Here is a 25,588-nt window from a genome sequence, read left to right on the forward strand (position 1 = left end):
GAGGAAGCCCTGTAAAGGGGCGAGATTGCATCCGAGGCGGTCACTTTCCTTCGGTTCCCACCCCCGCCCGAGAGTGCTGTGGTGTTCGTTTTCGCAGCAGTAGAACGCGTGCGTCGTTGGATTTCGTGTTCGCCTTACAGGGACGTGTTAGGTGATTCACGGGAGGCGACGGGTTTGTTCCTGGTAGGCCTGTCTATGCGACACGAAGTCGGCACCTGAATCGCACGCCCGCTCTGGGAATTGCAGCGGTTTTTTCGTCGTCGATTTTGGTGGCCACATAAGGTAACGCAGGACGCACGTTTCTTTGCCGTTGCGGCATTATGGGAATTTTCGGGACTTAGGGACGTGGCGTGTTCAATGGGGGTAGGGGGCAGTGCGTTGGGGGAGTCGGAGAGTGGCGGGAATGAAGGAGAGTGGTGTAGGGGCGGCGCGGTTCAATGATCGGAAGCAGGGCTGGGGCTCCATGTCTCCGCGAGCGGGTGGAGGTTTAGGGCCAGGATGCAGGTTCAGAACGATAGGGAAGGCGGGCTAGAAGTGGCAAAGGGCTATGGCTTGAAGGCGCAGGGAACGCCACATATATATGGAAGTCGGGAAAGAAGGGGCGAAGGGCTATGGTTTGACGGGGCAGGGAACGCCACATATATATGGAAGGCGGGCTAGAAGGGGCGAAGGGCTTTGGTTTGAGGGCACTAGGAACGCCACATATCCGAACAGCGCACGGGAGCATCTGGCGGTGTAGCCAACACAGGGCGTCGGAGGCACATAGCAAGGGTTTAATGTACCACGTCCGACCCGGGGGTGGGGTGGGTTCAGGAGTGCGCTGAAGGCATGGCAGGAGCAGGCACGGCGGAGCCGGCAATTACACCGCCGGTTACAGCAGCCACATGGGTAATGGCGACGGAGGGGGGGCGTGAGGGAGAAGACAAAGCCGGGGCAAAGGTCGATGTCCAATAATATGGCGGGCGGCAACGAACGTACTTGCAGACGTCGTTACAAAGCACTCAGTGACTGGGGGGACGAAGTGACGGCTTAGCCAAGATATATGTTATGTTGCATGCACTTAGGATTTGTAGGCCCACATCGCGAGCCACGTGGGTTGGCAGGCCAGGTCATTATGGCCGGCTGCCACGCACAAAATGTCTAGGCCTCTCCGCACGCACAATGCACTGGATATACTCGGGGGGTGGGGGGGGACGACATATAAGTGATGGCATGATGTGAATTGGGAAATGTTTGCTGTGGTGGGTGGGTGTAAGGGAGTCCGTATAATCCAAGCGGTACGCAGAGCATGGCTTGCATGTCTCAATTGCGCACGACTGTTGCGGGTGTGCGGAATGTATTTGTACAAATCATGGAGCCCGTGTATGGGCACGCATGCGAGCCATGATGGTTGGTATTACATATCAGTAATTTGTGGGGTGAAGTCACAGCGGTGTTGGGATGACGTTCGGGGGGGGATTATCTGGGCAAGTATGTGGAAATGTATGCCGTGGTGAGGGACAGGATTCAGGCGTCAGGACGAGCATGGCAGGCTTTGTAATCACATAGGAATGGGGCGTGGGAATGGGTCGTAAATTACAAGGCATGCCTCTAATTTGGAGGTGCCCATCGTGATCCACGTGGGTTAGCAGGGCACATCAGTGTGGCTGGCTGCAGCGCACTTTGCTAGGTTTCGCTGTGCAAAATGCACCCCTGTATATTCCGGAGCAGGGGGCCACCGAGATGATGTTAGGGGGAGGGGGGTTGGTCTGGCCGTGTATTGGGAAAGGTCTGCCGGTGTTGATGGGTGGAAGGGCGCCCTAAGGATGCATAAGTTATGCTGAGGTATGTGAGCTATTGTCAATTGAGAAAACTGTGGCGGGCGAGTTGGGTCGATCGATGACGATAGTGCCTGGGAGCTATGCCGCCGCGCCACGTGGGTATATGCTTGGTTGATTAGGCATGGGGGCAACAAACAATGGCCGCCGCGCCACGTGGGTCTAGGGAGGTTTGATATGCATGGGTGCTAAAGACAATGGCCGCCGCGCCACGTAGGGCTATTGTTGTTTGATATTGCATGTGTTCCATAGGCAAAGGCCGCCACGCCACATGGGTCTAGTGATGTTTTGATGAAGCACGGGTGGTGAGGACAATGGCCGACGCGCCACGTGGGGTCTATGGATGCTTTGTTAATGTAGGTGGTTTGAGGGCATTAGTGGACACGCCTGGTGTGCGGTTGTCGTTCTCCATATGAGGCATTGCGGCCATCATGCGCCTTGCATGTTTCTTGAGTCTTGTGTTCCTATTGGAACAAGGGCCGCCGCGCCACGCGTAGGCTAGGGTAGCTACATAGGCTTCGCGAATGCGCCTTTCATGTCTCCTAACTCATATGTTCCAATAGCGTAGGCCGCCGCGCTACTAATGTCACGTGATTGTGAGCCACATTCCTTGGTTTGGGGGTGATTGCAAGCAATTCAAGGCGCATGCTAGGACCAGATCCTTCTGTCATCCCGCATACACTCATTCTCTAGCACTTTGGCTTGCAGAATCACGGATAGGCCTGGGGGCAATTATCCGGGGCCTAGATGGGCTGTCTCATGCCCACGTTTTTGCAGCGCGCGCCAATTTGGAGGAGCCCCCTCGCGGCGTGTTGGTAGTCGGCCGTGCTCGCCATGTCCCACATACTACTATTGGGCACCCCGACCAGAAGGGCATTTAAATGTTCCAATTAGCAACCATGAGGGCATTAAGCACAAGGCTGCCTTAAGTATGGAGATAGGAGGGGAGGGCGGCAGTGGGGGGGGAGGGTACTAACATGCCGTGACCAACTTCGGATGCCGAATACATACAGGAGCATGACTTTAGTGACACACCCAATTTGTTTCTTTAATAGATCATCATGTCGGTTCACGCCAACGCAGGCAACCCGGGCCTCGACGTTGTCGAACTTGTGTTAATGGAGGATGGGCATTCGGAGGAGGATGTCGCGGGACCATCGTCAACAGGACGGGGCATGGATGCCCAATCGGCCGAATTTGCGGCCCTTCGCGGAGGTTTTAGGATGGCAGGCAGTCATAGCAAGGATGGGTGGGCCGGCACCGCCCACCACCAACACAGTCCCGGGGTCCATCCCGGGGGGAACAAAGCGGACATCGAGAGCAAAGACACTGCAGGCAACGAACGTGTGAATGGGGTAGAACAGCCTTTACCGAGTGGTGGTGAGGAGATGTGCCCCCCCCTCGCAAAAGAACGGCGAAAACCAGTGGGGGACCACACCATAGGAAAACAAAAAGGGATTTGGAGGAGGAACTAGTGGCATTGAAGGCACGTCTGGGGGCACCACACACAGTCCCCATCAGCGTCCCCATTCCACAACCGCATACGCCAGCGAACATAGGCCCTAACAAACCGGTGACGCCCCCAGACAGGGAAGTGCGGGCGGTCCAGAACATAGTGCCCCAGAGCATAGATGGTGAGTCCGAATTAGTACGTACAATTACCAGAGTGGTACTGGCACTACAGGAAAAGGCCACACCTGTTTCCACAATGGTCAATAATGCTGGGCCAGTCACCACGGGTGCAAGCAACGTGTGGCGGGGGAGGGAACAAGGGGCAAGCAGCAGCAGGCCAGTCGTCAGCACGGCGGGGGAGGGTGAGTCAGGCAACCAGGTAACCAAAGAAAGGGGGGGCGGTCAGGCCCAAGGAACAACTCCAAACTGCCTGCTACAACAGGGGATGATTACTCTTCCTGGCTCCTACCTGAATGGGTAGAAAATCAGATCTGGGCGGGGAAATTCATAGATCTATTATCCTTATTGGAGCACGAAATGGAGGGTCAAGACACATTGCAAGAAATAGGGGTGAGGGAGACCGTCAAAGCCAGGACAAGAGTGAGGCTGGCAAAAACCCTGGCCAATTGGCTGGCGGCTTTCAAAATATTGGCCCAAACGATTCACTTAAAAGACCTATCCCTAAACCCAGCACTGATGGGGTACAGGGCTTGTGTCATACACGAGCACAACCAACTAGGCGGCAACTAATGGTTCCTGAGGGATCAACACTTCCGCCTTAGGATGGAACCCGAACCCGACCTGAAATGGGTGCATAAATCTGTGGAAGACTGGCTGGGATCAACCAGGGGGACCATTGAACAGGCGGATGGAACTATTATCTTTACGGGGGGGCGGGCCAATCACATGGTAGACTTAAACGAAGGCTTGTCGCTGGCAGGGACCGGTCTACCCATGGTGCCCATAGTTCCCAAAGCAGGGTCACCAAGAGAAGGCAAAGTCGAGTCGCTGGCATGGGGTAACGGGAATTTTGTACCGCAGTCAGGCCGGCCTGCCTCCGGCCCTGTACATATGGCTCCCACACAAGGAACGGCTAGGGCAGGGGGCGGGGTACTACTGAATCACCCGATTGGGAGGACTCCCCTCTACTGCAGATTTTTCAATGAGGGGGGGCTCTGCAACTGGGGCGCGAGCTGCAAGTTTCAGCACTCTTGCTCCCAGTGCGGGGCACAAGGTCACGCAGCACGTAGCTGACGGGGCCGGCCTGTAACTGGCGAAAAGACGAAGCAAGCACAATAAGACTGCCGCTGTGGGGAGGTGGGGGGGAAACAGGCCGATCAATGCACACTATCGTTTCCTTCAAATGTCAATGTCCAGATATGCTGCATCCTAATAAACATTTATTTCTTCAAGGTGACTGTTTAGCTGGTACTTCAAGGAACAAGTGGGCAGGGGCGTGGACACCGACGGGAACAAACACGCAAAGCTGCTATGGTAATAATGGGTGGCGGGGGGCATGATATGATATGATATGATATGATATGATATTTGTAACGCGCCTATACACAAGTGTTTCAAGGCGCGACGAGGCAGGGAGGGAGGGAAACAAGGGGAAGACAGACAAACGATCCTACTAGGCCAGGTGTCATTCAGATCGCGCAAGTGCAGAGGTAAGGGGAAAAGGAGAAAGTGCAGGGGGAGGAGGTGGGGGGGAAGTGCGGTACAAGGTAAGTAGCGTAAAATAAATAAATAATAAATAATAAATAAAAGGGCCAGCTGGTGGCAAGTGCGAGGTAAGTGCAGAGCAAGTGCTGGGAAGGGGGCTGTAGGGATGCAGTGACAGTCCCACAGTGCAGGGGGAGCCAGGGAGGCAGTGCAAGTGGAGAGTGGCTGGGGCCTGGACCGAGGTCGCTGAGAGTGGCTCAGATGCAGGTTTAGTGCAGAATTCAGTGGGGAGTTAAGCAGGTTTAGCAGGGGAGAGGGAGAGAGAAGGCAGAAGCGAAGAGGAAGGTTTTGAGGTGCTTCCGGAACCGGAGATGGTTCTCCTCAAGTTTCAGGGAGGCAGGAAGGCTGTTCCAGAGGGAGGCCCCTGCTGCGGAGAGAGATCTACCCCCAGCTCGTTGCTTCGAGAAGCGGCTGACCATGAGGGAGTTGGAGAAGGATGAGCGAAGGGCTCGTGAAGGAAGATATTTAGGAAGAGAGAGTTGAAGGTATTTAGGCCCCAGGCCCCAGAAGGCCTTGTGGACAATGCAGAGGGTTTTGAACTTAATCCTCGCAGCCACTGGGAGCCAGTGAAGAGATTTCAGTCCTGGAGAGATACGGTCCCTGGGCTTGAGGCCAAGGACAAGTCTCGCAGTTCTGTTCTGGATAAGTTGCAGAGGGCGGAGAGTGGAGGCAGGCAGATTAAGATAGAGGCTGTTACAGTAGTCCAGCCTTGAGAGAACCAGGGCTCGGGAGACAGTGAGCTTCTGGGGGAAGGAGAGGAAGGGAAGAATACCTCTGAGGAGGTGCAGCTGGTAGTGTGACTTCTTAGAGACGTCAGATATATGAGGAGAGAAGGAGAGTGTGGAGTCGAAGATGACCCCAAGGTTTTTAGCCTTGCAGGTAGGGGCAGGAAGGGGGCCAAGGGAGGCCGGCCAGAGAGCTGCAGGGAAGGAGGGAGTGGGTGTGCCGATGAGTAGAATCTCAGTCTTACTGGCGTTAAGGCAGAGGTCATTGGCGGCACACCATTCCTGGATAGCAGACAGACAGTCGGAGATGAGGGAAGGAGAGGAGGAGGCCGAGGGTAGCCTGAAAATGAGCTGGGTATCGTCCGCACAGGCCAACAAACTGGACTGCAAAGGTTTTTCCCCCCCATCAGGGTCGATAGGTTGCTCCCTTGGTTATCACGATATCCTCTGACCCAAGGAAGGAACCTACTGGCAGAAGGTTTCACGATGGGGTTTCGCATCCCCTACAAAGGGCCCTTAGGAGCCAGAACGGCATCCAACTCAAAATCAATCAAGGAGTGGCCGGACGTAGCAAGGGTCAAGATCACCAAGGAAATTGCATTAGGCAGGGTAGCGGGCCCTTACCAAGTGGCCCCATTGCCTAACCTCATCATGTCCCCGCTAGGGATTGTACCTAAAAAGGAAAAGGGTAAATTCCGCCTCATTCACAATTTATCCCACCCAAAAGGGGGGTCAGTCAACGACTGGTTAGACGAAGCAGATTGTTCAGTGTCATATGCCTCTTTTGACCAAGCAGTCAGCCAGGCCATATAGCGTTAGAGGGGCATTGTTGGCAAAGGTAGACATAGAGGCGGCTTTTAGATTACTGCCTGTGCACCCGGACAGTTTTTTCCTACTGGGTTTCCAATTTGAGGGACAGGTGTTTGTGGACAAATGCATGCCAATGGGGTGCAGCATCTCGTGCGTGTACTTTGAAGCATTTAGCTCGTTCCTCGAATGGGCACTAGATAAACTAGAGGGGAGGGGCGGCAAGACGCATTACTTAGATGACTTCCTGTTTGTGGATAGCCGTGACACGAACGTATGTGCCTCACTGCTGGACAACTTCATTGCCTTAGCGGAGGATCTGGGGGTACCCTTGGCAGGCGACAAGACGCAAGGGCCATGCACCAAATTAACATACTTGGGGACCGAAATAGACACGGAGGAGGGGGCATGCCGTTTACCAGGGGACAAGATAGAGGAATTAATTGCAGACATCAATACGGCATTGGCTGATGACCGAGCCACCGTAAAATCCATTCAATCCCTCGTGGGTAAATTCAACTTTGCCGCAAGGGTCATTCCAGCCGGCAGGGTGTTCGCTAGACGACTGGCTGCGGCGACTGGCGGCTCTGATACGGGCTGGCACAAGGTACGCATGGGGGCAGGAATGAAGGAGGATCTCAGGGTATGGCGCACATTTTTGACAAAATTCAATGGGGTGTGCTTATGGCAGTCACCATGGACGTGTGCCCAGCTACAGTTGTTCACCGATGCTGCAGGTCGGGTGGGATTTGGGGCCATCTTGGGGAGGGAATGGTGCAGGGGCGACTGGCCAAAGGGATGGAGTAGAAAGGGCTTATGTAACAACATCACGGTGCTGGAATTATTCCCGGTGGTAGCCGCCCTGCACATTTGGACGTGCGAACTAACCAACAAACGTTTGGTGGTCTGGTCAGACAACATGGCCGTAGCACAGGCGGTAAACAGCAATTATGCGCGATGCCCCGCCACTCTGTCCTTGCTGCGCCACCTGGTCCGCAAATGCTTGTACATGAATAAAGCGGTAAAAGCGTGTCATATCCCAGGGGTGGTTAATACAGCAGGGATGCACTTTCTCGTTCACAGATGACACGATTCCGGAAAGCGCATCCGCAAGCACTGCCCATCATGACGCCGTTCAACAACCAACTGTGGCATCTTTTAAGCTGGGTCAAGGAATGCGACAGTTAGCCTCAAGGGCTCTGGCTGTGAGCACCAGAGCCCGATACAGGGCCAATTTTACCACCTTCTTAGAACTCACTAAACATTTGGGGGCGGCAAGCGGGGAGGAGAGGGTGCACTGCTTTGGGCCAAGGAGGGGGGGAAAATCCCGGTCATGGATGGCGGCCCATCTCAGCGCAGTGGCATTTCACAGCCAATTAGCAGGTGGCCACGACCCAACCAAAGGTTTTCTGGTGAGGGCAGTCCTGAAAGGGTGGGACAGGGATAAGGGGCCACCACAATCAACTCGTGAGAGGAGACCCATCGATTTTGAATTACTGAGGAAGATCATGACTGCGACGTCCAGTTCTGTTACTTACTTCACGAGAGCACGATGTTCAAGGCATGTTTTGCTCTGGCCTTCTTCGGAGCGCTACGGATTAGCGAGCTGGTGGCTAAGGCCAAAGCGGACCACGAGCACAGGGCACTGCTAAGGGGCGATGTGGCTATTAGGAACAAGACGCTTTTCGTCACGATCAGGATATCCAAAACAGATCAGGGGGCAAAGGGCTGCGGATTGGCTTTGGCGAGACTGGGGCAGGAGGCGTTCTGCCCAGTGCTGAACATGGAAGCATACCTAAGGGTTAGGAAGGGCGCAGCGGGGTACTTGTTCACGCATGAGGACGGAGCCCCCTCATACAGTTCCAGTTCTGAAGGGTCCTGGGTGCAACCCTGGGAAGATCCGGAGTAAACCCGGCTCTATATTCCACCCACTCATTCCGTATAGGTGCAGCGACAACTGCAAGTAGAGAGGGCCTGGGAGAGGACATGGTCAAAAAGACCGGGAGATGGGAATCAGACAAATACAAACTTTACGTACGCTAAACGGCACAGCGTGCCTCATGGGAGGGGAGTTGGGGGGGCTGGTTAGGCGCGGGGCAGGGGGCACCACTTCACTGTAGGTAATTGATCTCAAATGTCTCCACAGATACCACCCGGGTATGGATCGTGGGACATTCCTTCGTGTCCAGGGCAGCGGCAAGAGCACGAAAGGCACACAGGGATGGTAACATGGGACTTCATAATACGCAGATCCGGTGGATCGCCAAGGCAGGACTCCAAAGCAACCATCTATGGGCCTCGCTCGAACAAGCAATGCAACAACACGGTTTACCTGACATTTTGTTGGTGCACACTGGGGGCAACGACCTAGTGGCTAAAGGCAGAAAGGAATTAACGGAGCTGCTAAGATCTTTATTCAGCAGGATTGGAAGGGTTCTCCAGGTTTCCAAGGTCATGTGGTCGGAAATAATACCAAGGCTGGAGTGGAGGGGGTCGGGACGCCATAGGGCAATAGAGGAGGCCAGAAGAAAGACCAATTGCAGGATGGGGGGTTTCTTGAAAAACAGAGGCATGACATGGGTAAGACACCCACTGATCACTCTAAAGGTACCCGGTTATTTCTAGCCAGACAGATCGCACCTCTCGGAGGTGGGTACCGCGCTCATGTGCTTAGAATGGAGGGAGGCTATAAGGAACGTGGGTTGCACATAGTAGCCCAGAGGAGGTCACTGGCCAACGGGGACAGGGGGTGGGCACACTCTGAGGGTGAATAATGGGGGTTGAACAGGAAGAAGCACGAGAGAGGAGAGCGTCCTGCGCAGACTGGGGGGGAACTCTCTGCCGCCCGCAGCCATCAGAGAATCTTGGAGGAGTTACAGGGCGATCCCTTTAGCAAAGCACTGGCAGGCCCATAGGGCAATGCCCAGCCAACAGATTAGATCTTACGGCACCCCAAGAGTCCTAGACTCAGGGGAGGCCCTGGGAAGAAGGGGAGGGAGTTAGGGGATTTGGAAACCATTTCCAAACCCAAAAGTGCAGGGTGTGGGGGGAGGGGGGATAAAAGGAATGAAACACAAACCTACAACAAAGGTCTTCAAGGGAAGTCAGTCGGAGGGGAAGCAAGAGGAGACTATGGGGGCTCAGGTAACGTTAACAGACAAACAGTAGGGGGAAGTCTTTACGGAAGGAGGGAGACACGAGGGCGAGGTGGGGGGGCCTAAGACAGGGCAGGAAGGCGACCCGAGGGAGCAGAAGGGGGGGACTCAAGGTTTAGGAGGGAATGGGGGGGCAGGCAATGATCAAGGCTGGGGAGGTAAGTGACAGGGGGGACGGCAGACCGGGGCTGAGGCTGGGGAAGCCGGCCTTTAGGGGGATGAGAGGGCCTAGGCTGTGCTGGGGGGGGGGGATGGCCCGAGGCATAGAATCCTGGGGACAGGAGAGGGGACGAGCAAGCCAGAGATAGGAATGGTCAGGGTTAGGGGTAGGGATCACGGAGGAGGCCGGGGGTGGGGGGCTCTGGGCTAGATCCGGTAGGGAGGCTTGGGGAAGAGAGGGCGCAGGGGGAGTAGGGGGCCCAGCGAAGCTCTGGCCAGGGGACTGCAAGGTGAAAGGGGGACACCTGGGTCCGGATCAGTTGGGGCGAGAGGCTTGCAGCAGAAGCGGCATGGTAAGGGATGGGGGGCGGGTTAGTGTAGAATGGTGCACTAGAATAGCTGGACATCGCAAAACGATGACTGTATAGGCAGGGAGAAAGGTGTGAGTCGGCCCTGGAGGGCGGTGTCGGCCTGTGTGTAATGTATGTGGGGTATGAGTTGCATTGGGACACTGACAGTGGTGTCTGTATTAGCCTGCTATTAGCGAGGCACCAAGGGGCTGCATGTTTTAGATAGAAGCGGACATTGGACACGCTGAGGTGTGTCGGGCGGGGCTACCCACCGGTCCTTAGAGCAAATGGGTGGACAAAGTATGAAGTATGAACCAAGAAAAAACTAAACATTGTATGGCCAGGGGGTAGAGAGAAGTTGATAGCAAGGGCCGGGCTCCACCGGAGGCGTCCAGCGGACGCCGACGGGAGGGGGGGGTGTACCTAGGTAACTTCAGACGGAGTAGAAGAACCTGTGGTGTGGTGAATTACGGATCGCCTGTAAGGTAACTCCAAGACTTTATGCAAATAAAGCTGCTGAGGCATTAACTCTTCCAAACTTTACAATTTGGCTGCCTTGTGAGGTTACAGATCACTGCTGTGGCAGGCCGGCACGGGAACATGGGGTGGGGGAGGAGGTGGAATGACGGAGGGGGTGGAAAAGAAGTGCCGGCCTGCGCGGCCGGGTGGAGCATGGGAGGAGGGGAGGGACATGGCGATGGGATGCCCCCACTATGAAGTGGATGAAAAAAGGGGAGGACTGAAGACTCAAGGAAGCTAAGGACAGGAATCATGGCCAGAGGGCGCAGCACACGGCAAGGAATAAGATAATTGATGGTAGAAAGCAAAGTGGGTGTAGCTAGGGAACAGAGGGCTGCAAGCGAGGAAGATAGCAAGGAAGCTGTAGCCAGGAAACAGAGGGCTTCAAACAAGGAAGAGAGCAAGGGGGCTGTAGCTAGGGAATAGAGGGCTGCCAACAAGGAAGCAGGGCTGCAGTATGGAAGGCACAAAGGTGCAGGCAAAAGGCAGGGGAGAGAGGGCTGACAAGCAGGGCTGAAAGGCAGTAAGCACACGGCTCTGGAACTAGAGCAGGAACTGGAAACCACAGGACACAGCAATTTCCAAGGAACAGGGCAACAAAGGGCAGGTAGAAAGCTCAATACAAGAGACCTGTGTTCCAGCAGGCAGCTGCTTAAATACTGAGCTGCCCTGTGCTAAAGTAGGCTAATAAGCAGCACCTGCAACAGCACACCTGAATGTAATTGCCCTCAGCCCTCTCTAGTCCTGGGAAAGGGAAAGCTGCACTGTGCTCTAAGGCTTCTGGGGAGTGTAGTGCTAGAACTGCTTCATGGGAACTGCCACAAGGTGCATTATGGGACATGTAGTTTGTAAAAGTAAATAAAGTTCCAAAGCCTTGCAAACGGAAAGTAAAGACAATAATATCAATAGGTGTTGTCCAGGGAGTATTACCGAAACAAATGAGTCCCAAATAGTCCACGATGGGTGCCAATTGGTGCGCCAGTGGCACAATCGTGACAGTAGGTGGAGGGAGGATACAGAATCTACCCAGTAAAGTACAAGCAGTACAAGACTGGCCTACCGCCACTACACAAACCCATGTGAGAGCCTTTTTAGGACTCACGGGGTAACTACAGAAATTTCTTGGCAGACTATGGCACTATAGATGCCCCTCTGACTGCTCTCAACTCCTAATAAACCCAAAAACGCAACTTGGTCTGAAGTGTGAGGGAAGGCCTTCAATGGTTTAAGAGACTCCTTGTGCCAGGCCCCTGATCGCAGGGCCCCCGATTATCAAAGACCTTTTATTGTGCAGACAGATGCCGCTGACACTGGGATAGGGCCTGTACTATCACAAGTAGATGAGATGGGTTAGGAACACCCTATTGGATTTATTAGTCGCCAGCTTAAGACAGGGAGCTCAGATGGTCCAAAGTAGAGAACGAATGTGTCTCTGTTGTGTGGGCCCTAAGGAACCGGAGGCCCTACCTCTATGGGACCCACTTCACTGTGCAAACTGACCATAATCCCCTAAAGTGGCTAATGAACATGAAGGAAGATAATCCAAAATTGCTCAGGTGGTCCATAAGCCTGCAATGTTTTGACTTCACCATTGAGCATAGGCCAGGTGTCCAATGCTGATGGGTTGTCCAAAATGTTTAATCGACCTGAACATTAGACTCATCCAGGGGTGAATTAATTCCCCCTGTCCTTGGTCTGGGAGGGGTGAGTGTTAGGAAATATTCCCATGTATGTGTAAATTTTCCCTCCAGTTGTGAACCCCCCCAACATTTTGCTGCTGTTTAAACTCCGTAGGTTGACTTTGCCAGTTAAGCAGAGCCTTCAGATGCACTCCACTGGGCTTTCGCTCACTTTGTTATGGGGAAACTGACATTCCCTTAAAGACAGTCAGTACTGGGAGATGTTGTTTCCCTTAGTCCTTTCCAATGTTGCAACATTTCTGCAACATGTTACAAGTGCAAAATGTACCTTACAGTACAGTGCACTTGGGTCTTCCTTTTGTTTTCAAAGGCCCTATACTCCCTCAAAGGATTTTTCAGGAGAAGTGCAGATGTACCTTGTACAGGGCTGGTGGCAGCTTATCTTTAAGCATATTTTTAACCCATTCTTGCCATGCAAACCACGTTTTCCGTGGTTGGCACAGGAAGGTGGCCTGGCTCCAAAATGGCCATGAGGTTCTTTGACCTGTCCTTTGGCTATCTTGCCCCTTTGCCTTCCCCAGGATGAGCCAAACCGGGTCAGTTCTTATTTGGGCATGCATTCTCCCGCGAAACGACAATCTTTTGCAGGCTTCTGCATGCCTTGTGTGTGTGCTTCCAGGATGTGGGATGGACTGACCAGTTCCAATACACATTCTGGGTGCCAGAGAGCTTGGTGTGCTGTGAATGACTGGGACCACCATGGTCCATGATTGGTCCACATCTGGTGTGCCTGTATGTGAGCAGATCTCTGACTGGGTCCTCTTCCTTTTGGCGGGAAGGAGATTCTGGATAAGAGAAGGCCCCAAACACTCACACCAGGTCGATCTCTTGAGTTCTCACTGAACCTATGATAGGATCCAAGTATCCTGAAACTAAGAAGCTGAGTCAAGGAACTGCTGGTGACCCGCTGGAAAGTTTGGCACCCTGAGCCTGCTGTTGTCCCACTGGACCCCTCTGCATCTGACTGAACTAGAAGGTCTGCAAAGACGCTTCAACCCATGGGAATAGTGGGACCAACTATTCTCGGCACCTTCAACAAACCCTGCAAGTAAGCCTTCTCGGCAGTGTGCCTGGGCCAACCAGTGGGTTGACCAGCTTGCGCAGGACCTTTGTTCTGACACCGCCACCATTTCAAGGAGACCCTTAAAACTTGGTACATCGCAATCTCTGTGTTCATGGCACTCTCACACCGAATTTCGTACACTTGGCATTCCCAGTTCTGGAATAAAGAGCTCTGCAACCAGAGTACACACGGTTACCGTGTCGCCCAGCCGTAGTGACGAACTTCGCAGGTGCCTTGCTGCTGTGCCCCTCTGTGCCGTGAAGCCTGCTACAGTGAAACTGCCCTGATCCATCCACCAGGAGTGGAAAAATCAACACTGTCCAGTCAGGGAATCATTGCTGTAACTTTGCAGCTGAAAGCCGCAGCGCTGCACAACTGCCGCATTTAAACCTGCAACCGAAGTGGACTCGACTGCCAAAGTTTGGTCCGGTGAGTACCTGCAACCCTTAACAGTGGCCCCTAGCGCATCTATCCACTTTTATGCACAAGTGTCCCCGGAGGGCCACTCACCTTTCTACAGGTAGCCTGTGCTACTGCCCCATTCCCAACTCCTGGAAACGGTCCTGCCCTCTTGGGGAGACCCTCCACGATTAGTGAGAACATATTCTTTATTGTGTTACCCACCTTCCTGATCTGCTACAGCCCCTGCAAGAGACCCTGTCTTCGCCCTTCTGCACTATCGCATGTACCAGCATTTGAAAGTACATTGAGCACTAGGCTCATCTCTTTGTAGGGACTGGACTGCCTCTCAGTTAGGGTTAACTTAATGAAGAACTACCTAAAGACTATTTGCACTGCTTGTTTCCTTCCCTTTTAGGTTGTGGACCCATTCTGTGCTTATAACCCTTTAGGGCACTTGGTATTGTATATATGTGTTATAGTAGTGTTGTATTGGTTTGATGGATTACTATTGAATAATTGCTTTGTGTTGAAGTTCAAAGGCCTTGAATAAATGTACATGTATTTTTAATATATATACACACATGACTGGGAGTGATTTGTAGTGGCCTTTACTCTGTGTGCTGATTGAGGTCTTTCAGTCACCCTCACCCCTCCTGAGACCTAGTCTTGACCGCCACCAATACTACCTTGATTGGTCTGGCTTGTCCAGAAGGTTACCCTGTTCCAAGAAACTACGCTGGCCTTCTGAACCTCTGCCCACCAGGTCAGAGTTCAGAAATCCATCTTAACACCGTTGACCCTGAGACATCCTCTGGCAATAGGTTTATCTTGGTGGTGGTCGACCATGCCTCAAGATATCTTGAAGCCATCCCATTGAAGACTGTGACTGCCAAGTCAGTTACAAAAGCTTTGCTAGGCATTTTTACCAGGGTTGGCTTCCCTAAAGAAGTTGCGTCAGACAGAGGCAACAAAGTTATATCACCCACAAACTAATGGCTTAGTTGATAGGTTTAATGGAACGCTCAAAAGCATGATAGAAAATGTGATCTCCTGTTACCATGCTTACCATTTGCCTAAAGAGAAGTACCTCAGGAGGGTGTTTGTTTCAGCCCCTTTGAGCTTCTTTTTGGTCACCCGGTTAGGGGACCACTGGTCATAGTCAAGGAAGAGTGGGAGCTCCCTACTCCTTTCATCGCTACCAATGCAGTGGACTATGTGCTGGGTTTAAGGAAGAGAATGGTCCTTCTGATGACTCAGGCCAGTGATAAGTTGAAGGCAGGTCAGTCACGGGTGAAACACTGGTATGACCAGAAGGCTTCACTGATTCACTTCACCACAGGCCGAGAAGTCCGGATTATGAATCCTATAAGGCATAGAGCCCTATATGACAAATGGTCAGGCCCTTACACAGTTGTGGGGCAGCAGGGTGAGGTAAACTATTTAGTGGACCTTGGGAGACCTGGTAAGGCCCCCAAAGTGTTCCATATAAATATGCTGAAGGCTTTCATCCCTAAGGTTGTAATAGCAGCACTACTGTTGGCATCAGGCAGAGAAGAAGAGGAATCCAAACTTCTGCCTGGCTTGTTCCAAGGTAGCCCTTCAGATGGCTCCATTGAAGGTGTCAAAGCGGCCCCTTACCTGACTCCTACGCAGCAAGAGGAAGTAATAACGTTGCTTAGGCAGTTCTCCCCCTTGTTCTCAATGACACCTGGTTTGACACATTGATGCAAACACGATATTGACACGGGGACAGTATACCTACCAAATGTAGGGGTACAGGATGTCAAATAAGGTGAGACCCTACATCAAGAAAGAGGTCAACAAAATGTTAGCTCTTGAGGTGATTGAACACTCTAGTATCCATAGTTCAGTACTGTGGATCTGGTGCCAAAGCAGGTACCTCTGAACTGAGGTTCTGTGTGGACTACACGGCTCTGAATACTGTCACCAGGACAGATGCCTACCCCTTGCCTTGAACTGATGAGCTGGTGGATACCCTTGGTGCCTCCAAGTACCTCAGCTCATTTGACCTCACTGTAGGGTATTGGCTAATAGCCCTAGCAGAACATACCAAGGAGAAGACAGCATTATCAACCCCAGAGGGTCTTTACAAGTTCAGGGTAATGCCCTTTGGATTAAAGAATGCACCTGCTACTTTTCAAAGGCTTGTGAATCATGTCCTAAATGGGTTGGATGAATTCTGCTTAGCATAGCTGGATGATATAGCAGTCTTCAGTACCACCTGGGAAGAACATGTGAAACACCTGGGAACAGTATTACAGGCTCTTCAGAAGACCGTATTACAGGCTCTTCAGAAGACCCACTTGACCATAAAGGCCACTAAGTGCCAGATTGGACAGGGATCTGTGGTCTAGCCTCTACCCAGTCGTGCCCTGAAACACTTGAGTATAGACGCGTTATAAATGCCATATCATATAAGTAAAGTACAAGCAGTACAAGACTGGCCTACCCCAATACACACACTCAGGCGAGAGCTTTCTTAGGTCTCACTGGGTACTATCAAAACTTCATGGAAGACTATGGCACAGTAGCTGTCCCTCTGACTGCTCTCACAACTTCAAAGAAACCCCCAAGATGGTCTCTTGGTCTGAGGAGTGTGAGAAGGCATTCAATGGCTTAAAAGACTCCTTGTGCCAGGCCCCTGTCCTCAGAGCCCCTGACTACAAACGTGCTTTTATTGTGCAGACAGATGCATCCGACACTGGGAGAGGTGATGTACTATAGGGATGTAACGGTATAACGGTATACCGTTAAAGATACCGTGAACCACTTAATTGAACAATAATAACCGTCACATTGTTTAATACGTTATACCGTTTATACCGTTAAGTGTGCTTTTCAATCTGATTTGGAAAGGCTGCAGTAAGCAAGTGCTGCACAGTCTTGGTCTTGCACTGTTGGATGTGCCATCTGCCAAGTAGTTTCAGTTGGAGCAGTTCTTAATGCCATTCCATAAACCACACGTGCCTGACACAAAATCAATATGTTAGCAATAGGAAGAATAGATACATTGTCAAGAAGGAAAAGGGTTTACTTTGGGTTGGCGGCTTTGGGGTTTATATATTTATAATGGATAATGGTATCTAAACATATGACAATGGGGGATTTCCCTGGTTCTATCATTGAATTTACATATAATAAGTCACACTGCGAAATTCACTAATCTCTGTGGGTATTCCCTGCTGCCATACCAAAGGGTAACATGTCTGTGATTACTTAACACCTTTTGGCCCGAGCCTAAATTACCACTTAAGAAAAGCAATTCAGTTTGCTTTGCCAGTCGCCACAGGGCTCTCCCCCCCCTCCTCCTATCCACACGTGTGTTTGTGTTTGGTGGAAGCAAGGGGTGGCATTTCAGTGGAAAGTATGTTGAAAACCCCAATTCTGTCCCTGGGTGTCTGGTGTTTGTGATGATAAATCTGACAATTTATGACCTTTTAGAAAATATTTATTAAGGTTAGCATTTCAATGGAAAGTATGTTGAAAACCCCAATTCTGTCCCTGGGTGTCTGGTTTTGTTTGTGATGATAAATCTGACAATTTATGACCTTTTAGAAAATATTTGTTAAGGTTAGTCAACTCCACCTGCTATACCGTGATAACCATGATATACCGTCATTTGGCAAGAAGGTTATCGTACCGTCATAAAACTAATACCGTGACACCCCTAATGTACTATCACAGGTAGATAAGAAAGGCAAGGAACACCAGATTGGATTTATTAGTCGCCAGCTTAAGGACAGAGAGCTCAGCTAGTCCACTGTAGAGAAAGAATGTTTATCTGTCGTGTGGGCCTTAAGGAAGCTGAGGCCCTACCTCTATAGGGCCCACTTCACTGCGCAAACTGACCATATCCCTTTTATTCTCAGGCACGGAGAGCCTTTGCAAGGCCAAGTTCAAACGTAGTAACTGAATGGCAGACCGCAGGAGTGATGAAGGATACTGGGCTAATTGGGTGGGGAGGCATGACTAGGCCGACCCCCCAGCAACTGAGGTACCAGCTTGCGTGCTGATACCAAGTGGAATATTCCAACACGGTACAAGTGGGCCAACCAATCGTAGAGGGCCATATAGCAAAGAGCCCTATAGTTTGAGAAGCCAATAGAATATTGTGTTTTAGTCTAACACGGTAGATGACTTGCACTTGGGGTGGGCATATTTGTCCACCTGACCTTAGAGACCCGCTCACAACCCCATACCCGATAGAAAGTATACTTAGATGTTCCCTTTAAGCCTAACATATCCCCTAGTAGGTTTTCTTATTTTGCCACATAGTATGACATCACTTATGACAAATTAGTAGTATAAAGTTGTGTTTTTTATGAAATATATTTAGATCTTGCTGTGCAGCGTTCTTTAATGCCTGTTGTACTCACTGTTTTAACAAATGTTATTAAAACAGCTGAGATTTTGCCAAACTTCCTTTACCCACTCGGGTTCATAGTAATGGGAGTTTTTTTTAAAGTGTAATTAACCTGTGTCTCTGCTGCTAAAGATGGTTCCAGGTTAATTCTTAGAGTTTTTACTTTATTAAGGGCTGGGATCACACAGCCCTCTATATAAAAGTTGAATAATCTGACAAGAGCTTGGTTCAAGATTGGTGAGAGCCAAATATCAACAGCTCTGTCTTGTTATTATTAAAGGCACATCCAATTGCCCGACATCCATTATCTGATGGTACCATATATTGAGTGTAGGTTGTTTGGATCTGCCTCGTAAATCCTTCCTAGCTCCAGTAGTAGCGGGTGTCATCAGCGTAATTTATAAAACTCACGCCGCTGTCTGCCAAGATGTCACACAGTGGCTTGACGTAAATGTTAAAAAGTACTGGTGATAAACTAGCACCTTGTGGGACACCCTGTACAATTGGAACTGAGGCAGAAGAGGCATTGCTTCACGGCACAGTATACCTTCTGTTGCTCAGAAAGATTGCATCCAGTGGATGGTGTTCCCGGAGAAATGACCAGACATGGATAGACTAGCGAACAGAAGATCGTGGTCCAGAAGATCAAAGGCCGCTGAGAGATCTATCGGGACCAGTAGTCCTGCTTTCCCTCAGGCAATGATGTTTAACATACTAGCCTGTAGTTCTAGCAGTGCACTTTCTGCCTCTTGATGTGGGCAGAAGCCAGACTGTTTAGGGTGCAAAAGTTTAGCCTCTTCCAAGTGTTCTTGGAGCTGAAGTCAAACAACCTTATCTATAACTTTAAGCATAAAGTATGAATGTATAATTGGTCCAAGGTTGGCTGGTACCTTGGACTGAGTCCTGCTTTCTTCACCAGTGGAGTCACTGTGACTTCTTTAAAACAGTCTGGCACTGTGGTGTATCAAAACGAAGAGTTCACAAATCCAGTGAAAAAAGGAGAAAACATTTGGATTTTGTCTAGGATAGGTTTAGTAGAAATGACATCCCCAGAACATCTAGTAGGATGTAATTTCTTTAAACCATCTTCCATCTCAAGAATAGTCATTGAGTGGAATGGAAATATGAATATGTTAAAGGTTCTGTGTGCTGTAGACAAGATCACAATGTACAACCAACCCCCTTTTTATTGAACTCCAACCTCACACCCACTTGAAGCAGAAGCATCAGGTTTGCGTATAAACCATCCCACTCAGGAACATACACAAAAAAGCTAAGAACAATTACATAACCGAAGGCAGTGTCGCTTTAAGTAGAGCAGTGAAAGCTAAGCAGACAATTCTCAAAGCAAGATATTCAACCAATACAGTTTGGCATATGTCGTCGTAGAACAATGAAGACCAAGATGGTGAGTATCAAACTTTGCTAGTGAAAAAAAGTATTAATTTAAGTGTACACTATAGAAAATAAATCTGTATATCTCTACAGAAGGAAAAAGAACATTAATGCACTAAGGCATGATGCATGTTTGGCCCGATTTGGAGCACTGTTTCTAAATCAGTGATCATTCCAGTTCAATTTTAATTTTCAATGAGTTCACCCTTTTCTTAATAAAAATAAACACAGTTTTAAAAGTGGATCATTAGGGAACTATTGCCCAGATATCACAACAAGTGAGGCAATGCGCACTGCTTCTTTGAAGTTGTAGGGTTATTTCGAGGCTGCACGCACATATTCAAGTGACACCTCTGAGAAAAGCATAAACTGATGGCTCCACGCTGCAATGCATTACTCCTGAATTACTAATTTGCTTAACATTTTGAAAATGTGTTGTGTAAACCGAAACAGAATAAGTTAAATTGAAAGCATCCCCATGGACGATTCATTTTTTGCCATTTTGGTAACCAACATTAATATTCAGAGCAATTACAGCACACTTGTTATATGGAAAAATAGTAGCAACGCATTTACAGATATAAGGAGTTACATATAAGAAAATGAACGTACCTTTCCGGCATACTCTGATACAATTTGCTTGATCTCATCTGACTGAAGTCCAACTATCTGGCCCACCGTACTGGCAGTCAACCTTCCCTGTAAACACATCGGACAGCGCATTCAGGATATGCCATACTTGCGTGAATAAAGGACTGCGTGAAGTCATACTCATATGCACACAGTTTTGACCTGGTCAACAATTATGAATGTTTATGATCGAAGGCAACACTGAATGATGGTCCACTTTAAAACATCTTTGGAACATGAACTGGGAGTGAACTGTGCTTCGCTGCAGGGGCACATGATCCACAAAAAATGTACAGTCAGTTCACTATCTTTGGTGGTCATATAATTATGGCACGTTTTCTATCAATACATGTGACAAGGTTGCCTGTTTCTATACCCACAGAGGAAGACTAGGTAACTATGGGTGGCAAGAGGAGCCAACAGCTCTGTGATGAGACTGCTAGAGGTGGTCTAAGTGGACCCCAAGGCTCCACTGGCATTTTCTTGGGGGACTCAGGGGTGTTGGTAGAGCCTAGTGAAAAGTGGATAAAGGGGAAATGTTCGTCATTGGTTGGGAGAATAACGCTGTTCACATAGTCCCAGAGTCCAGTATCAGCTTCCAAGGGAGAAAACACAGAACAACTGTCCCCATAGTCAAGTCTTTTAAATACAAATCATTAGGAAAAGCTCCAGTCTGGATACTGACCCCGGCGCCAAGCAGAAAACACAAAGCATACATGAAAAATAGAAATAGGGTATGCTCTTGCTCTGCAGAGCAAAGCCAGCAGAAAGGAGACATACTAAAAGTGATGCAAGTGAGCAGAGCTTCGGATCCACAAGTCGCCAAGTGCAGACTACCTGATTCCAACACGGAGATAGGGAACATATGACCTCCGGCCACCTGCAGAAAGCTCAAAAACCAGGGAATTGGGAAGGAAGTTGCACCACTAGGCCAGGCCAATCAAGATCCACAAAGTTAATAGATCGCTCATTATTCCAATCGTCCTCTCAACACTGATATAATGTGACAAAGTTTACTGCCAGGAACTTCGCCTGGAGTCCACGAGCCAAGTGACTCAGGGAGTCGGGCACCTAGCCAATTGAATTACAGAAAAATAAATTTCCCTGTATGCCCCTCAGGAACCAAAACAAATCCTGCAGCTGGACCAGAAAGCTCAATTAGGAACCTGGGAGAGGGTAAATCTGGCAAAGTACACAGTCAGGTCACTTAAGCCTGATATTCAAGAAACCTGTGTCATGGCCCAAACACCAGAATAGTACAGGCAAATTACCTCAGTTGTCTACACCTCCCACAATTCATTTCTCTCTCAACCAGAAAAACTAAAACGTATCAGAGAAATGAAATTATCAGGCAGTAGGAAAACCCTGACGACAATCTGAACATCCCTACAGCCCCCTAACACACTTGTCGTTACAACAGCAATGCAGCAGGCTTACCTACACACAAGAAGCTTGTCCAGACGCTCCCTGCCCAGAGTTTCAAAATCGCTACCTGGGCCATTATAGATTTATCCCGGCACCTTCAGCCTCATTCCGACCATCAGAAAGTGGCAGAGCCTAACCAATCCAAACCCTCACATGCTTTAGGTTCACAGCTGCGAGACCATCAGCCCTAGTACCAATCGGAGTAGGAGGTACGTTACTATATAAGCCAGGCAGTGCAATCCAGTGGGGGCTGGGTGGTGACGTGAGCAGGTTGCTTCAGTTTGGAGAAGGCTGGAGAAGTAAGTCTACTGGAGAAGAGAGGGGCTGAAGAGAATTTGGAAAACACTGGAGACGAGGGTGTTTTGCCGAGTAGATTTGGAGAGACGGCAGGAGGAGAGCGGATGAGCTGATCTCTACAGAAGATAAGAAAAGGGTGAATATCCCCAAGAACTTCGATCTGGATGAATACAAAGGTGCTGATCAACGGGAGGACCGTTATCTGGCCGCACTGGTTTTTGAGCAGTGTGCAGTGGTTTGGAGACCCATCTGAGAACAATGATTGGATCCCCTTTAGGAGGCTTTCAAGAATGTTGAATCTTCACAACTACTCCTATGGGGAACATAGAAGATTGTGGCGGCAAATGGGAATATCACAGTGAATGAACGAGACACTCTTAAGGAACAGATACTAAACTTTAATGTAAAGAGACATTTTGCTTCAGCAATGTACAAGCTTTTGATGAGCAGGAAAAAGTCAAATGAACATTTCCTGAGGACATGGTCAGATGCTATGTAGAAATGTGTCCATGACCTCATTGAACTTGGGTGAGAGGGTGCAGCAAATAAAGACTTCAAATAATGTTTATTGGATGCAAACCAGGCTGGGTGATATCAGTGACTCCGACGCCTGTTGGGGCGGTGGTCATAAGTTAGGCTCATTTGAACACATGATGTGGGAATGTTGTTGAGTGTGTGTGTTCTGGAGTGAAGTCAGGAAGACAATGAACAAGGTTTTGAGAACAGATTTAGACTTTGATTTTGTGACCATTGTCTTGGGCGAGGATGAACTTTTGGAAGATTTGAATTGCCAACAGAAGTGCTCGTTCTTTAGGGCCTCTCTCTCTGCAAAGAAGATTGTTTTGAGAGATTGGAAGGGTCCAAAGTTTCCCACGACGTCGGTTGAGGACCTGCAGAAGATGTCGTTGTTTGATAGTGTCACTGCGCAGGCAAATAAAGGGTGGTCTGCACGAGGAGTTCTGGGGCAGGTTCCTGGACCTGACATAGCAACATGTTTTTTTTTATTATTCTTGCTTTGCCTGGCCTTTTTGTTTGTACTGCATTGTATATATTTAAATATAAATGTTAATACAAAAAAAAGAAAAGTTGAAGGGGAGAAAAAGGAGGGAAAGGGAAGTATGCAACACAGGGAATGGCATGGAGTGGAAGGTGGTAGTATTAACAGGGGAAAGGAGATGGGAAGTAAAACCAGGAGTGGGGTGGCAGGAGGAGACAAGAGTAGAAGTACAGAGGTGGGAGCGAATTTAAAGAAAGGAGTAACATTAGAAGGCTGAACGGAGGAAATACGATGGAAGTAAGACTGGAGAAAAGTAGAAGGAAGCAACAATAAATAAGAAAGTGCACCTGATAGGCAGCAAGGAGAATGTGGTTGAGGAGGTTAGGCTAGAGAGAAAGACCAAGATCAATAGAAAAGGAAGAGAAGGGGGAATCACACCAAGGTGTTAGTAAGGATACAGTGATGGATCATCAAGAGGAAGGGCTAAGTGAGAGTGAGGAGGCTGAGATGATATGTCTTCAGACAAGAAAAGTGAAGAAGATTGACCAGAGGTTGACGCGGAATAGAGGAAAAAAAAGCAAGTACTAGAAAAAGGAGAATGACTTTATTAAGGTATTGAAAAAGGAGGCAAAGAGCCATAGGCACGTTAATCAGCTAGAGTTAAGAGGTTGTGCAGGGCCAGGTTAGTGTGGGATATATTGACCCACTCAACGCATTACCCCACATCACTGAGTTGCATTTGCGATACAAGCAGCAACCTGGCTCCGCTGGCTCCTGTGCGCACCAGGACCTCAAAACTGCATTTTGGCACCAACAGAAAAATGGCTGCATCATCATGCCACCCACATTTTGGTGGGGTGGAACAGGGGACAAACTGCAGGAGCATGCCAATGTGTTCTGAGACATATATATGGAATCAAGTGAACCGGCAGCACTGCATTACTGCAAAAGCCAAAAATTCCCCTTCAAGATGTAACATTTTCACCCTTTCAAAATGCTGCTTTGGTGGCAATTCCACCCGTCATTCTGAAACCACTGTGAGTAAAAAGGCCCAGTCAAACCAACTCTCAGAGAAATCAAAAGCAACTTAATTTTTCCCTCACACGGGAACACGCATTTATTTCTTGACACAATGTATCCAGGCGCAGCAGTTCAAAGAGACTTTTTACTCTATGAGCCAGGTCAAGGATAAAATGTATCTATACTTTAGATAAGAGTCCTGCTGCAAAGAAAACAACTACAGCTGCCAAGACAGTGGCAATCTGGGGAGCTGCAAACCCGAATTAAGGAAAACAATGATAGCAGGTTTTAACAAATGTGGACAAATGGGCTGTGCTGACTGAAGAGAAAAAAGTGACCTGTTTAAAACTCAATTGTTAATGAAAGCCTGCTTACTCAGCCATGTAAAGGATCTATGTTAGTGATGATAATACACACATAGGATATCTTCTGTCATAGGTTTGTTTAATGCAAGGCCCAAAGTAAGAAATTAAACAGTTTAAAACACATAGGCTGGAGTTGCAAACTCTCAGGAAAACCTGTTATTCCAGTTGCCGGCCCTGAAACTCCTCCAAGGAAGGGAGATACACGCTAATTCCCTGACGCGTAGGTGCGAAGAGCCATCTTGAAAAACTTCGAATGGGATAGGACAATGAAAGTTCACATGCTCATCAGACATTCGTCTGTGCTCCAGGCTGGGACAATAGCAGTCCTGGGACATTCACCTGTCAAGTGGGAAGGGGCAATAAAACCTTCTTCCTGGAAGGAATCGACAGCTGCTTGCAGTTGAAGGAAGAAAAAAAACAGGATCAAGTAACAAAGGGACTGCCTTTTGGTGCCAGAGACTATATTATTTTTTTTTAAACACTTTTTATTGGCATTTAGGTAAGTTTACATTTCAGAGCTGCATTTAGTGGAGGTACTTATTGGCCATATAGAGTGAGAAAGTAACAGGTAACAACAACAGTAACAACAAGAATGCACAGTCTCTTTGTGTGGGTGTCCTTGTTCGCCTCGTGTTCCGGAGAAAAGGAGTGTGGAGGCAGAGTTCGAGGGCTTACGAATGATCAAGGTTCAGGTTCTGGGTGGTTCAATATTTGTTTAATGTTAGAGTGGGCGGACACCTCAGGGGGGTTTGAAGTCTGCGGAGAAGGGTATGTCACGGAGCAGGGCCTTCCACGCTTCAAGGGTGTTGTTTACGTCGGCTATTCCAGTGTTAGCTCCATCCTGCCAGGCTCTGGTCTCGGCTGTGGTCCAACGCTCTAGTTCTCTGAACCAGTGTTCGTATCTCGGGCCTGGTTTTGACTTCCAAGTCATAGCTATGGTTCTTTTGGCTAGGATGCAGGAAATGTCCATCAGCTTGACCACGTGTTTGATCTTGCTGAGTCTGGGGTATGTTCCGAGCAGGCATTCCTTGGGGTCCCAGTAGAATCTGGTAATGCCAGCTTCCGTGCAAGTTTGCTTTATTTTGGACCAGAATTGCGACACCTTGTTACAGGACCAGAACATGTGCAGTAGGTCCGCTGCGTTGGTGCCGCACCAAGGGCAGTTTGATGATATCTTTTTGTTGAAGCTGGCGACTCTCTT

General features: G+C 49.4%; 1 protein-coding gene across 2 annotated transcripts in view; it reads right to left on the bottom strand.

The window, feature by feature from the left end:
* CCDC93 (coiled-coil domain containing 93) overlaps positions 1-25,588 on the bottom strand; it is a 2,015,088-nt gene that overhangs the window by 1,329,266 nt on the left and 660,234 nt on the right. For both annotated transcript variants that reach the window (XM_069616593.1, XM_069616592.1), the window contains one exon: positions 20,266-20,352. In XM_069616593.1, coding sequence (XP_069472694.1) covers positions 20,266-20,352 — 87 coding nt within the window. The remainder of the gene's footprint in view (positions 1-20,265; positions 20,353-25,588) is intronic.

This window comes from Ambystoma mexicanum, chromosome 9 (genome assembly GCF_040938575.1).
Source record: "Ambystoma mexicanum isolate Mex_15411 chromosome 9, UKY_AmexF1_1, whole genome shotgun sequence".
In the NCBI taxonomy this organism is placed as follows: Eukaryota; Metazoa; Chordata; class Amphibia; order Caudata; family Ambystomatidae; genus Ambystoma; species Ambystoma mexicanum.